Raw genomic sequence first — 15,453 nt, 5'->3', positions numbered from 1 at the left:
TAGTTTTTGGTTGATATAGTTTAGCCTTTTTGATAAATGTGCATAATTTACCAGCTATAAGTATCAAGTTCCAATACACTTAATTAAGTTTAAGACTCAACCTCAAGTCCTACTACCTAAAATATTGGCTGCTTGCAGGGCTGTTTAAAATTGTCTGGGAGGTATCACAGGCCTTGGATCAATTATTCACGTCACAGCTAGGCTGGTCGATCAGTTATAACTTCCTACAGTTGTACAAATGTCTCTCTGTAAAAGGGGTTTACAAAGTCTACCATGGAAAATTGACTGAATCACGAGCTCCCAATGTTACATTTGCAAATCAATTAAATCCAGTTTATTTTCCTGCAGAGTCCACCCCAAGGTAAAATGTACTTTTACAGGAGGAAATAAGAGATTGTGATTGTATCTTCAAATAAATTGGAACACAAACAATGTTTTTGGGGGAAATGGATTTTAAATTGAAATGTCAATCAATGCTGAGTTACTCCGCATTGGAGGCAGATAGTTTGTTTAAAAGATAATCGCTAATTGTGTTTTTTGTTTCTGATTTACTTTTTAGGTGGGTGGGATGTTCGATACTGTCCAACGTAGCACACAGGGGACCACTGAGTGGGCTGTCCTTCTCTTGGACATAATCAGCAGTGGAACAGTTGATATGCAGTCCAACAAGTATGCATTAAAGTTACAAATATTGTTACAAGCATTAGTATCCTTTCTCTCTCACTCTCTTTCTGTGTCTCTCTCTCACGTGCACACACCAATATGTAATTTATGAAGCATGTAGGTTGTTAACTTTGCATTAATCAAACATATAATTGGCTTGAAGAGGTGTCATTTATCTGATGCTCCATAATAGACCAATGAATGAGGTCAGAGAATGTGGAGTCAGGGAACATGAGCTACAATGGTTTGCCAGCTGACTTCAAGATAGAAAGAGAGAGTTGGAATAAAGGGCAACTATTCAGGGTAGTTGAAGGTGAGGGTGATGTTCTATAAGAATCAGAGCTGCGATCACTGCAGCTCACAATTTACATCAGCACTTTAGAATCTAAAACATCATTTGTAACTTTGCGGGTGACACTAATTGGGGGATAGTCAATGCTGAGGAGGACTACAATAAATTGCAGGGCAGCATTAATAAACTTGTAAATTGGGCAAATAATTGGCAAATGAAGTTCAACACAGGTGTAAGGGATGATCTCATCGCTAAAATGACTAGTGCAGAAACATTTTAAACTAAATTCCTACGCTCATGGCATCATTAAATATAAATGTGGAGACGCTGGTGTTGGACTGGGGTGGGCACAGTAAGAAGTCTTAGCACCAGGCTAAAGCTCCTTCATCAGGTGAGTCACCTGATGAGGGAGCAGCGCTCCAAAAGCTCATGATTCCAGGTAAACCTGTTTGACTTTAACCTGGTGTTGTGAGACTTCTTATCATTTAAATATTTAGCAAAGTAATGGATTTTTAAAAAGGCATTTTGTAAATATCCTGTTGCGTATTAGAGTATTGATTGATTGCTATTGGTAATTTATATTTCGGATCTATTTTTTAAATTATGTAACTAGTAGACATAGTAGATTACTGTTTTATGTAAAGCATTGGGTTGTGTTTATTGAGCAGTAACTTGGAATGAAATGCAATCAAGCATGTGCTCCAGTAATAGTTTTGAATTCTTGATTTTTTTTGAATGGCAATAAAAACAAACGAATATTGTTAGTTGTGAGAATGCGAATGCACTGAGCTGATATCCATCATATGTGCTTCCAGGAGTGTAGCTACTCCATCTCCAAATATATCTGGTGTGACATGGACATGAGTACAATTTTGATTGTCAATTTCAAACTTGGTTTGCTGAGCTTCAATGGCAGCTGAGCAAGTTTAATTTGTGAGTGGCTGAGTCAAACAAGCTAAGACAACCTCAGCTCTGAGGTTTGTTTCATCTCTGTTCTGTGCTGAATCAGTTACAATGTGCTTGAGTAAAGGTGCTACAGATTCAGGGTCTTCAGACTCAAGGTTACATGGGTGAAAACTTGTCTTGGATTTTTACCCCTAATTTCTTTTTTGTGACCATTGGTGTTCATGTGCTCAGTTCATCTGATGCCAACACAATGTATGTATATATTGCTGCAAAGTGCCTTTGAGAGTAAAGGGCTGTCTTGTTTCCCAGTGAGCTGTTCACTACAGTCCTGGATATGCTCAGTGTGCTGGTTAATGGGACTCTGGCAGCGGACATGTCAAGCATCTCACAGGGCAGTATGGAAGAAAACAAGAGAGCCTACATGAACCTTGTAAAGAAACTCCGGGTAAATACTGTTTCTTCTTTGTTCTTAAACATCTTGTTTCTTACCTAGAAATAGTTGAAAACATTTACCCAAGATCACATTATTATGGATGAAGAAAACAAATCAGCTTTTCCTAATCATGAACCTTCAGTTCTTTCAAAGCATTCAGCTGTTTCTTCATTGATTCCAGGGTGCTTAACTCCATTACATTCCAAGCCTGTGTCATATGTTGGTCACCCTGTGATGCATGACATCCTTAAATTGTGCTTAGCTGGTCTAAATCTGCACTGTACCTCTTAGTTCTATTGTTGGTTTAATTTGTATTTGTATTTTTTAATACTTATTACTATTTTATCTATATCCCTTACACAATGACTTTTTAACACTGCAGAGCCCTTACATTCTATATAACAATCCTCTCAAAGTCTAAATCAATCTCTTCGCTCTTCTCTGAAGCACCGCCAGGCTTTGTATATCCCTCAGTGACCAGAATTGGATGCAGTGTTTAAGGCATAACTTGACTCGATTGCTGTATATTTTAAACATGAGTTCGAAGTGTAAGATCTACATCTTAATTACATTTTTTTCAGAGTTGTGCAGCAGTACTTTTGATGAACAAAACTTAATATTGTTTCCAGTATCTGAGTAACAAAAGGATATACTCCTATTCTGGTATCCACATATCACTCCCTGACTAAAACGTCAATGGGTGTCTTACAGCCAGCTCTTCAGATTTGTAAAAACATGCAAAAGTAAATGTGCAAGTGGCTTTGAATGCTTTACTTTCCAATGTTTCCTGCTTAGCCCCTCTGTTTCCCTTGGTCTCTCAAGGGTGTGAAATTTGCCTTCTCAGATAGTGGGGGAAAACACACACCCTGCAATTAGCATTTTAGAAAATGAGCCATATCTGTCACTGTGGCAAGATACATAGTGGTGAAGCAAAAATGCTGGTAATGCACAATTGATGAATCAGCATTTGAAAAACGTCATGTTTCAGATATTCTGATGAGTTTGATACTTTCACTTCCTCTTTGACTTTCATCGATTGATTCCCTAATCAAGGGTTTCTAGCAAAACGTGTTAGCCACAATTGCAGACCTTGATTTTCTATCCATTAACTAAATTGATGCAAAGCCAAATCTGAGATTTCCTGAATAACGTTCCCTATAAGCAGCACTCTTGGTTTGGAGCACCATGTCATGGAATTTCAGACTTCAGAATTTGTAGTTTTTATTTTCACATTTAAATATGTAGAAAGTGCACACATGCAAAAATGGTTTTGTCTCCTTTTGTTTTTCCCATGCATTTATAATTTTATTTTCCTTTTTATAATTGGCCTAGAAAGAGCTTGGGGACCGACAGTCAGAAAGTTTAGAGAAGGTGCGACAGTTGTTACCACTTCCCAAACAGACAAGGGATGTCATCACTTGTGAACCCCAAGGCTCTCTGATTGATACCAAAGGAAACAAGATTGCTGGGTTTGATTCAATATTCAAGAAAGAGGCAAGTATTTGATTACCTGACAGTGCTGATATTCCATTATAAAGTGTGGAGGTTAGAGATTTCTGCTGAAACCAGCATCAAGGTTTCCTGCAACAAAGTGATCATTCTACTATTTTTTATTTTGTTCTAATGGAGCAAAGTATAATACTATTGGAAGAGGGAGAGATGAATAACAGAACAACTGGGATTGCAGCTGGTTCATTGCTAGATACTATACGTGATTCATTGTGGTGCCTGACCCAAGTTTCAATCTGCAACTTGTATCTTGGAGATATTAAGAATTGAATAGGCATTGTGTATAACTTGTAGGTAGTTAGGATGTTATGACTTTCAAAGGTTTCAGCACTATAAATCTCAATGATCAACCCTACCTTTGGGCTTACAATGTCACATTTGACAAGAGCAACATACATGTTTTAATCCAGTAGGAACCAGGGTGAAAAACCAGCACCTGTACTGCTGTATAATAGTAAAGTTAAAATGTAATGACAGGATAAATCACAAAATAATAAGAAGTCACATCAAGCTTAGTTTGTAAAAACCTGTAAGTTATCAGAGGAACAAAAGACTTTTAAAAGCATCTTTAATACATGCGTCTTCATTTATACTTTCAGTCATGTCGATTATATCTTCTATGCTCCTGTCTGGTTTGTACCCTGAGCTGTGACATCCCTTGCGATATTCTGCTATATTAAAGCTCAGAACTAGAAATTAAGATGTGGGCCTGCACTCATTTTCTTAGTCTAACAATGAACAAAGCCATGAACCACATGCTGTCATCATCAGAGCAATGATAGGTGCTACTTATGGTAGCATAATACTGGTATCAACATTGCTAGACCCATCAGTGAGTGGAATCCATACTGAGCCAATTCACACTGGCATATTTTGCAACTATTCCCAGAAGGATCAAAATACTTTCACTCTTCCAGTTTACCTGTCCCTTCTGTGGTAGATAGCATTCTGCTATCCCAGTCAACTTGACCTCAGTGCAAATGGCTATTCTGGCAGGGACCCACAACGGGCTAATCTGATGCTGAAAATATACATATGAACATAACCTTGGCATTTCATTGCTGCCAGTCAGAAAGGGAGGAAAGACCTATTTTGTTCTTCTGTCCCAAAATCTATCGAAAAATTATTGATTAGTATTGTTCCAGTTCTGGAAGTCATTTTAATAGTAGTTTTATTTTCAATTTCAATTTCAGACTTTTAAGTTTTATTATGTATATTCTGGCGAATTTTTTTCCCTCATTTCATCAGTTAAAAAAAAACAATGCACTGCATCTGCTTACATTTGTTATTTTTCATGCTGTAGGGGTTACAGGTCTCCACTAAACAAAAGATTTCACCTTGGGATGTGTTTGAAGGGATGAAGCACTCTGCTCCTCTTTCTTGGGGATGGTTTGGAACAGTTCGTGTTGATCGCAAGGTAACCAAATTTGAAGAGCAGCACAGGCTCCTGTTGTACCATACACACCTGAAACCAAAACCACGCAGTTACTACCTAGAACCACTGCCACTCCCTCCAGAGGAAGAAGAACCACCTGTGCCAATCATTCCAGAACCAGAAAAAACTGCTGCAGAACCGCCAAAGCTGGAAAAACCTAATACTACTGAAGAGAAGAAAAAGAAACCACCCAGGAAGAAGCGCCAGCCTCCTAATAAAACAGAGGTGAGCTAGAAACAAATTCCTGATTAAGGTCTAGCTATTTAAGTTGCAGTAAATACTGGTGTACTTGTTAATATCTATATCTTTCATGGGATACGGGCTTCACTGGCAAGGCCAGCATTAATTGTCCTTGAGGAGGTGGTGGTGAGCTGCCTCCTTGAACCACTGCAGTCTATGTGGTGTAGGTACAACTAGCCTTCTAGGTAGTAGTGGTCGCAGGTTTGGAAGGTACTGTCGATGGAGCCTTGGTGAGTTTCTGCAGTGCATCTTGTAGATGGTATATACGTGTCAGCAGTAGAAAGTGTGAATATTTAAGTTGGTGGATGGGGTGTCATTCAAGTCAGCTGACTTGGCCAGAAAGTGTTGAGTTGCTTTTGAGTGTTGTTGGAGCTGCTTTCATCTAGGCAAGTGGAAGATATTTCATCATACTCTTGACTTGTCCCTTCTCAATGGTGTGTGGGCTTGGGAGTCAGGAGGTGAGTTATTTGCTGCAGAATGCCCAGCCTCTGACCTCTTATAGACACTATTTAGATGACTATTCCATTTAAGTTTCTGCTCAGTGGTAACCCAAGGAGAGAGGGGATTCAACCATGATAATGCTGTTGAATGTCATGGGGAATTTGTTAGATTCTCTAATGTTGGAGATGGCACTGCCTAACACTTGTGTGGCACAAATGTTACTTGCCACTAATGAGCCCAAGCCTGAATGTTGTCCAGATCATGCTGCATATGGACACAGACTGCTTCAGTATTGGAGGAATGGCGAATTGTACTAAACTTTGTGTAATCTTCTGCAAACATCCCCACTTCTGACCTTACAATGGAGATAAAGTCATGATGAAGCTGCTGAAGATGGCTGGGCGAAGGACACTATCCTAAGAGACTTGCGCAGTGATGTCCTGGGACTGAGAAAATTGACCTCCAACAACCACAACCATCTGACTCCAACCATAAGACCATAAGACATAGGAGCGGAAGTAAGGCCATTCGGCCCATCGAGTCCACTCCACCATTCAATCATGGTTGATTTCAACTCCATTTACCCGCTCTCTCCCCATAGCCCTTAATTCCTATAAGACCAGTGGAAAGTCTTCTCCCAATTCCCATTGACTTCAGTTTCACTTAATATGACACTTCTCGCACTGATGTGCTCTGCATTCTCACTAATCTAAACTCTGATATCTCTTTTCCAACTCGTTGTGTAATATCCTTTATGATACATGGATTGTATCTTTATGAAGCACTTTTTCCAGTCTTTTGTTTATTGTTGAATTTTGGCATGCCGTTTGTTTTATTGTCCCTACATCTTGTAGGTAAACTGTTTAAAACACTGTCCCCCTTTCATGCTCCTAACCATTGCACTCTGATGTGTCAAAACCTGGCAAACATACAAGGAGCAATTCTCCTATCCCGCTATGCTAATTTTCTAGCACAGTGGGCTGGGAGAATCGCGCAGAGGGCAATTCGTGGGATTCTTGCGAGCGTTCACGCCCTGCTAGCGTCTCCCAGAGTCGGATTTCCAGTGAGGTCTGCTCCGTGGAGGTAATTGTCGGGGAGGCCAGCTAGCATTTAAATGCCAGAGGGTTGGGGGTCTGCCGAGGGGGATTGGCACTGCCGGGGGGGCAGGGGGAGTGGGCGCGATTGGGTCGTGGGGGAGTTGGGGAGATAGCACGGCAGAGGTCCCGGGAATCACTGGCCAGCAAATGGGAAGCTGACCATTTGGGCCACTGGTTTCCGTCTCTCCAGTGGGAATAGGCCCCGTCCCTTGAAATCTAATGATATCTAATGCATTTCACAGTGTGAGAGAGATTCTAGTGTGAGACTCCCACTGAAAAAACTAGTGTGAATTACTCCAGTTTTCCCGCAAATTCCACACTTTGAATCTTTTAGGGAGAATTCCACCCACAATGTTCATTACATCCTGGGAATAGCAAATACAGTATGTCCACACTCCCTCTTTAATGCTAATTTTGTGTTCTTCACTAGAACTGCTTAGTGTGACTTCAGCTCTTTAAAATGGAAAAGCGGAAGAAGCTACTTCTGTATTCTGCATGTTATTCTTCATTTATCTGTTCGTACTTTGGAAAATAGACTAGGGATCTGGTAGTAACATATTTAAATCATATGTCATTCTGTACAGATATCATAGTCTAGAACTTTAACACTAAATGATCTCTGACAAATTTTGCGAATGGAGGAGTGGTGGCATAGTGGTATTGTTGCTGGACTAGTAATCCTGAGACCCATGGTAATGCTCTAGGGGCTTGGGTTCCAATCCCACCATTGTTGATTATTGTAAAAAAAAAACAACTAGTTTACTAATGTCCTTTAAGGAAGGAAATCTGCCATCTTTGGCTGGTCAACATAAATATCATTCAACATCAACTAATTTACCTTGAGCATTTCACCATAAGCCCTCACTGTAGTGTTATCAATTGTGATCTTGTCCAATTTAGTTGTGATCTTGACAGTTACACATTTGAGAGCTGGAAAATTGTTGTAGGTTCTATTTTCTTGAAATAAAACTTGCGATTCAACACCTAAGAATCATGATACAGTGATATGAACAGAATTATCAATGATAGTCATTGTTAATGGGTAACGGCATTGGCTTAATGGAAACTGTCAAATTAGTATTTATTACTTGGGATTTTTATCAGTGCTTTGCGAATTCTATTTATTTTCTCTGAGCACCATAAATAATAGCCATTGATAATGATACAGATGTCTAAAACGTATTTTTTGTTTGTCTTGTCTTTGAATAGCTTGATTTACCATCCAGTGCACACAGAATGCCTCCGTATGGTGGTGGAGTTCCTACTGATCTAATCCCACACCAGACTAGTAATCACTATACCAGACTTCCATATGGACAGCCCAGTGTAGGGATATATGCACAGAACCAACCTTTACCAGCAGGTATGTAGTAGAGCGGGCTTGAAGGCATCATTCTCAATATAAAACCAGTTTATATCCATCCCTTAATTTATAAAGTTTATTTTAGAGCGTTTGTTATTAATTGTATAAATGTATTCAGGTGGTGGGCATTAACTAGCTACCTTATTAACAATGGTACCTTATCCAAAGTACACATTCTTTGTGTGAATTTAGATAGTGGATGTTGACAGAATGGAAGAGATAAGGTATTTATAGAGTGTTCACTCTAGCCTATTTTGTCCTCATCTGATAACTACATCCAAAAATTCCCACAGTAGTCACTGGACATTGAACTAAGCTTTCCCTTCCTACCACTGTGGTCAGTGAACACCTGCTAATTCATTCAGACCAGCCACAAAGTCTCTGATTTTGCTCTGTTGTGACTGGCCAGCTTGAAAGCTTGGATTTGTATTATGATCGGAAAGAGCTAAATTGCCCACAGTGACCTAGATACTTGCAGACTTTTCATTTAAAACTGGAAAAAAGGTGAAGTACAAAAAAGTCCATTTGAAGCTCAAATCTCTCGTACTCCAGTTGATCAAACTTAGTTTCCACCTGCATTTTGTACACCCGTCATGTCAAGAGATGAATAATTGCAGATGGGCAACTCCTGAGAGTCATCCAGTGTTATCATTGACATCAGCAAGGGAATGCTTCTCCCACTGTCAAAGGCACTGAAGAATATCAAGCTGTCTATCTCTAGATTGGGCATCTATATATTGCGGGTCCTCCATTAAACTTGTACTTGCTCTGTTGCTGGGACTTTACTTATCTGATTAGTGGCAAGCTTTTAACAGGAGGTGGCACGATAAAAGCAGAAACAATGTCAAATTGAGTTTTACATCTCTGCCTAGACTGCTTACATTTAATATAAAACACATTTAGGATTTTTGAGATGAGCCTCTTGAACATTATCTATGTGGGGGAGTGGTCAGTGAATCACAACTTTTGAGTTCAAAAAGCAAAGAAAGCTATCATTAAGTATCTACTTGCTGAAGTTCATGTGAAAGTTACAAGTTACAGGCAGTAAAAATAGAAATGATAATATTGTCTGTTTTAATCACTTTGTTTTACACATAGGTGGACCCAGGTTAGATACAATCCCATACAGATCTGTGCGGCCTTCTTTCTCAAAAATAATGCAGAATCGGCCGCCATATAGCACAGTGATGCCCCCTATGGGTGGAATGATGGATCCATCACTGTACAAACCTCCCCAATACAAACAACAACCTCCAATCCCACAGGGACAAATGCTCCGGCAGCAGCTACATGCCAGACTGGTGAGTATGGGCAGGAGGAATTAGAGGCAAAACTTGACTAAAGACCTGGCAAAGGCACTGTGGGTAGAATGGCCTCCTTCTGTGCTATATCATTCTGTGATTCTAAGGCATCTTGAAATCAGAGTTCTTTGCTGACAAAAGGATAGAGTTTGAGGACAGCTACATGATGTGGAGATCTCGACTGTATGCACACATTCTGCTGCAAAGATGCCAGACTAAGATGGGCAAACTGAAGTACTGTCTTGCATGTGGGGAGCTTCATTTATATGGATCAGCATTTATAACTATGGAGGAGCTCAATGATGCAAATGGGCCAGATACAGTATTCTTGTTGTAATGGGACTAACTGTCCAAAGCAAAGGAGCCCTATGGCATTCAGAGGTCTCTGATGTGTAGGTAATTATATTAATTGATCTGTGCTTTCCAATAGGCAGCATTGCATGTTGGTGCAGTAGCAGATTGCATGTGGAGGCCCTCGCCCTTTTATTAAAATAAGAGAACTCTGTGCACTTGATTAACCATGTGCCTTGTTGCATTCACATTCCTTGGTTGAAGAGAGATCTTGAAAAACTCTTCTAAAATCAGCCATGGTTTTCCTGTCTAGTCAGGATCCTGACAAATTGTTGATGGTCAATGATTTGTGTCCACTACCAGCAGGTTATGTGGGTGATAGCTTGTATGCAAGAATGGTCTGAGAAATTTTGCTTCATTATTTTCTTGTTTTTCCCCCCTCGAGTTACAAATTGTACCGTTTCAGTGATTTTTTTTTTTGAAATCTGAAAGTAATGATAATTGCATATGACCCTTTCTGACATCCACAAAATGACTGACTGACCGAATATAAATACACAGAATGATGCAAGGCTTTCAATTCAGGGCTAATTCAATATGGAAAATTCAGCTTTTAGCATTCAGAACCTCATAATATGACTCTGTATTTTCTCCAATTCTGGTGTATTATTTTTCACTTTATTAATCTGTTTGTTACCATAATGTCTGACTAGAGGGAGCACAAACCTCTAGTATGAGCACAAACCTTTAGTACGAAGAAAAAATACATTTATGTAGCTCTTGATCACAATGAAATATCTCAGTGCACTTTGCATAAGGAATTTTTACGCAATGACTTATGTAATTAAATGAAGCAGTCATTTTATATCCACAACGTTTACCATTTAACTTTGATTCCATTGAATCTTGATCATTCACTTGCACCACTGGAACAGGCAAACGGGGGCGCAGAGTAACATTTCAGTAAAGAATAGCAACTGTTATCAATATAACACCCACTCAATGTTAATGCAGGAGTGCTAACTTGGAATGTTCATTCAGGCCTTGGAGTACCTGAATGTGTAACTGTGTTGCTTAAAAGGCAAGAAGAGTCATAAACCAATCAATCTGGGGCACACAAACAACATTTAGTGGTCAGCTCATAGATGATACCGAAACAGTCTGATATTGATACATGTTTGCATGACAGTTTATTACCTTATTTTTCTTTTCACCTGGATGGCTTTCTGGAAGTCTGTCTGAGACTGAACCAGACTGTTTGTGAACTTGCCATTCTATTTGAGCCTGTGTGAAGCTTCCAGCGCCACCTGCTCTCTAGGACTACCTAATTCCACATCTATAATATTAACTATCCATTCTGTCTCAGCTCGTCATCTGCTAAAATTCTCATTCATGCCTTTGTTATCTTTGGACTCAATAGTTTGAATGCTCTCCTAGCCAGCTTCCCATGTTGCAGCAAAACTCTATTCATATGATAACCTACACCACTTCCTTTTCACCCATCACCAGTGCTTGCTGAGCTATATTGGCTCCTGATCTGGCAACTTCTCTACTTTTAAAATTCTCAAGCTTGTTTTCAAATCCCCTTCTGGCCTCACCCCCTCCTATCTCTGTGACCTCCTCCAGCCCTACAACCCCCTGAGATCTCTGTACTACTCAAATTCTGATCTATTGCATGTCCCCCAATTTTCATTGTTTCACATTGATGATCTTGCATTCAACTGCCTAGCCTCTAAGCTCTGCTGTTTCCTTCACAAGCCTCTCTGCCTTGCTAACTCTTGCTCCTCCTTTATGACACTCCCTGAAACCTACTTCTTTGACCTAATAACTCATTATGTGCTTCGGTGTCAGATTTTATTTGATAATGCTCCTGTTGAAGCACCTTCAGGTAGTTTTGCTATGTTAAAGGCACAATATCAATGCCTGTTGTTAACATCTTTGGAGTTCAAAAATGTATTTTAACGTGTCATTACTGTTTTCTTCTGTTCCACGTTCCAGTTCTGCAGGCTTGTCTCTGTGCTAAAAATGGAATTGTCTTTTTAAAGAATCTTCTTATTTGATGTACATTTTGGGAAAGCATATTCTGACTTGTAGCAATTAAAGTGTTAGTAAAGTGAAGCCAATAAATTAAGAGGAAGAGCAAATTTTTGGTGAACAATAATTTGTAATAACCGGTTATTTTATGAAACCACTGTGAAATCAGGCTCATGAGGAATTCTTTGGCTACCATTTTGTCAGGTACAGTCGTGCCAAATGTGGCTAAAGCTTAAGACCTATGCGTTTCTAAATGTCCTTCCTTCCCCATCCCCCTAGAATTCCGGTGGAATGTATGGACAGCAGGTACGTCCAGCAAATCCAGCTCAGCAATATGGATCTATGTCACAAGCACAGGTATGTGATATTTTTATCTTGGCACCATCCAAAGACATTGCCAGGGACCTGGGTTCGATTCCCAGCTTAGGTTGCTGTCTGTGTGGAGTTTGCACGTTCCTTCTGTCTGCGTGGGTTTCCTCCGGATGCTTTGATTTCCTCCCACAGTCCGAAAAATGTGCTGATTAGGTGCATTGGCCATGCTAAATTCTCCCTCTGTGTACCCGAACGGGCACCGGAGTGTGGCGACTAGGGGATTTTCACAGTAACTTCATTGCAGTGTTACTGCAAGCCTCCTTGTAACTAAAAAACAAGACGCAAACAAAAACCTTTACCTGACCTCTGTGCAATTCGAAGTACTAGCTACAGTGCACTCTGTTAGCTGTGATAGAAAAGTTCTGCTAATTCCGGACGGGGCAGGCATAGAACATTGGTCTCTATGCCTCTTCTATGATGCATTTTCCCATAGATTTACTTATTATTCGTGAGAGTGACTGCCCTTGACATCAAAGCAGCATTTGACCAAGTGTGGCATCTCATCAAGGAGCTTTAGCAAAACTGGAGTCAATGGGAATCGGGTTGGGAAACTTTCCACTGGTTGGAGTCACACCTCATACAAAGGAAAAAGGTTGTGATTGTCAGTCGAAGCCCTGAACATGGTAGCAGGAGTTCCTCAGGATAGTGTCCTGGTTTGATGATTGTGCACTGTTCAGCACCATTCCAAACTCTTGACACTGAAGCAGTTTGTGCCTATGTGCAACAAGACCTGGTCAACATTTAGACCTTGGCTGATAAGTGGTTAATAACATTTGAGCTAAGCAATAGCCATCTCCAATATGAGAGAATGCAATCATTTCCCTTTGACTTTAAATGGCTCAACTATCAACATCTTGGAGAGTTACCATTGACCAGAAACTGAACTGGATCAGCCATATAAATACTGTGGCTAAAAGAGCAGGTCAGCAGTTGGAGTGCTGTGGAGAGTAACTCATCTCCTGACTCCCAAAAGCCTGTCCACCATCTACAAGGCACAAGTCATGAGTATCACAGAATACTCTCCACTTGCCTGATTGAATGCAGCTCCAACAACACTCAAGAAGCTCAACACTGTCAAGGGCAAATCAGCCAGCTTTATTGGCACCTCATTCACTCCTTCAGCCACCGACGCACAGTGGCAGCTGTGTGTACCATCTACAAGATGTGCTCCAGCAACTCACCAACGCTCATTGGGCTTCTACCACCCGGAAGGACACGGGCAGCAGATGCATGGGAACAGCACCATCTGCAAGTTCTATTCCAAGCCACTCACCATCCTGACTTGGAATTATATGGCTGTTCCTGTACTGTCACTGTTAAAATCGTGGAACTCCTTCCCCAGTAGCACTGTGGGTGTACTTGCACCACATGGAATGGAGCAATTCAAGAACGTGGTTCACAACCGCCTTCTCGAAGGACATTTGGGGATGGGTAATCAAAATGCTGGCCTAACCTGCGACATACACATCCCTTAATAAAAACAAAAAGCAAATTGAACTTATTAGAGGGTAAATGCTGAACAATCGTCAGAAATTCATGCCTGGAATGGTTAAATTTAGACTAAACAAGTGTCACCTTAAAGAAAATTAATATAAGTAAGTAAAATAAAGAGGAATAATAGCCTCCACATATCACACAGGAAAGGCTGAAAGCCTTCAATTGGATAATTAATAAAAATATACATTAAAAAGGTGGTCCAAGAAGCACAGAAAGACAAGAAAAAACATATATCTGTAGGCATAAAAGATAATAGTAAAGAAAATTTCAATCCTTTCCCTGAATAATAATCGAAGATGAGAATCAAAAAAATATGCCAGTGGTACTGATAGTCAATAATCGAATCATTATTGTCTTCAGGTTTTCACCCAAGTGCACTAAGGACAGCAGTGAAAGAGATTTGTAAGTGACTTAACGTCATTGTAAGGGAGCCAAATACTGAATACTGGGGAGCAACTGAACACTGGGGAGCTACAAGTAGGCTGGGAGCAGACTAATGTCCAACAAAGCAAATGCAAATTTCAATGAAGGGATCAATTTACAGGAGTAAACCCGAGGTTATCTGATCCATGTCAACATGGATGGCACAGTGGTTAGCACTGCTGCCTCACAGCGCCAGAGACCTGGGTTCGATTCCTGGCTGGAGTCACTGTCTGTGTGGCGTTTGCATGTTCTCCCCGTGCCTATGTGGGTTTCCTCCGGGTGCTCCGGTTTCCTCCCACAGTCTGAAAGACGTGCTGGTGAGGTGCATTGACCCGAACAAGCGCCGGAATGTGGCAACTAGGGAAATTTCACAGTAACTTCATTGCAGTGTTAATGCAAGCCTTACTTGTGACTAATAAATAAACTTTAACTTTAAACTATCTGTCTAATATTCTGAATTTTTTTGTGACATCACAATTGAATTTTTAAGGGCCTACCATATTGGTGTAGCTATCGAAAAAAACTTTAGACAAAGATCTGAATGAAATGGAAATCAGAGGGAACCTCCCTGCTGGTTGGAGTCATACTTGGCACAAAAGAAGATGGTTATGGTGGTTGGAGGTCAATCATCTCAGCTCCATGGCATCACTGCAGGAGTTTATCAATGACCTTTTCTCTAGCATAAGGTCAGATGTTTGCTGATGATTGCATGTCTGAGGAGTTGCGAATCATGCAATCATCAGCAAACATCTGACCTTATGCTAGAGAAAAGGTCATTGATAAAGCAGCTGAAGGTGGTTGGGTTTAGGACACTACCCTGAGGAACTCCTGCAGTGATGCCATGGAGCTGAGATGATTGACCTCCAACCACCATAACCATCTTCTTTTGTGCCAAGTATGACTCCAACCAGCAGGGAGGTTCCCTCTGATTTCCATTGAGTCCAGTTTTGCTCGGACTTCTTGATCCCATACTTGGTCAAAGGCAGTCACTCTCACCTCACCTCTGGTATCCAACTCATTTGTCCATGTTTAATCCAAGGCAGTAATTAGGTCAGGGTTTGAGTATTCCCATGTGTAACCCAAACTGAGTATCAGTAAGAAGGGTATTGCTGAGTAAAGTTTGTTTGTTGTGTTTCTTTATTGGTCACAAGTAAGG

The 15,453-nt window shown here is 40.4% G+C and overlaps 1 protein-coding gene across 1 annotated transcript in view; it reads left to right on the top strand.

The window, feature by feature from the left end:
* med12 (mediator complex subunit 12) overlaps positions 1-15,453 on the top strand; it is a 159,477-nt gene that overhangs the window by 136,202 nt on the left and 7,822 nt on the right. Inside the window, exons 33-39 of the mRNA XM_078211432.1 lie at positions 560-669; positions 2,171-2,306; positions 3,627-3,788; positions 5,107-5,463; positions 8,226-8,379; positions 9,478-9,680; positions 12,285-12,362. Coding sequence (XP_078067558.1) covers positions 560-669; positions 2,171-2,306; positions 3,627-3,788; positions 5,107-5,463; positions 8,226-8,379; positions 9,478-9,680; positions 12,285-12,362 — 1,200 coding nt within the window. The remainder of the gene's footprint in view (positions 1-559; positions 670-2,170; positions 2,307-3,626; positions 3,789-5,106; positions 5,464-8,225; positions 8,380-9,477; positions 9,681-12,284; positions 12,363-15,453) is intronic.

Source organism: Mustelus asterias, chromosome 4, assembly GCF_964213995.1.
Source record: "Mustelus asterias chromosome 4, sMusAst1.hap1.1, whole genome shotgun sequence".
Lineage (NCBI taxonomy): Eukaryota > Metazoa > Chordata > Chondrichthyes > Carcharhiniformes > Triakidae > Mustelus > Mustelus asterias.
This window is presented reverse-complemented; position numbering and strand designations above follow the sequence as displayed.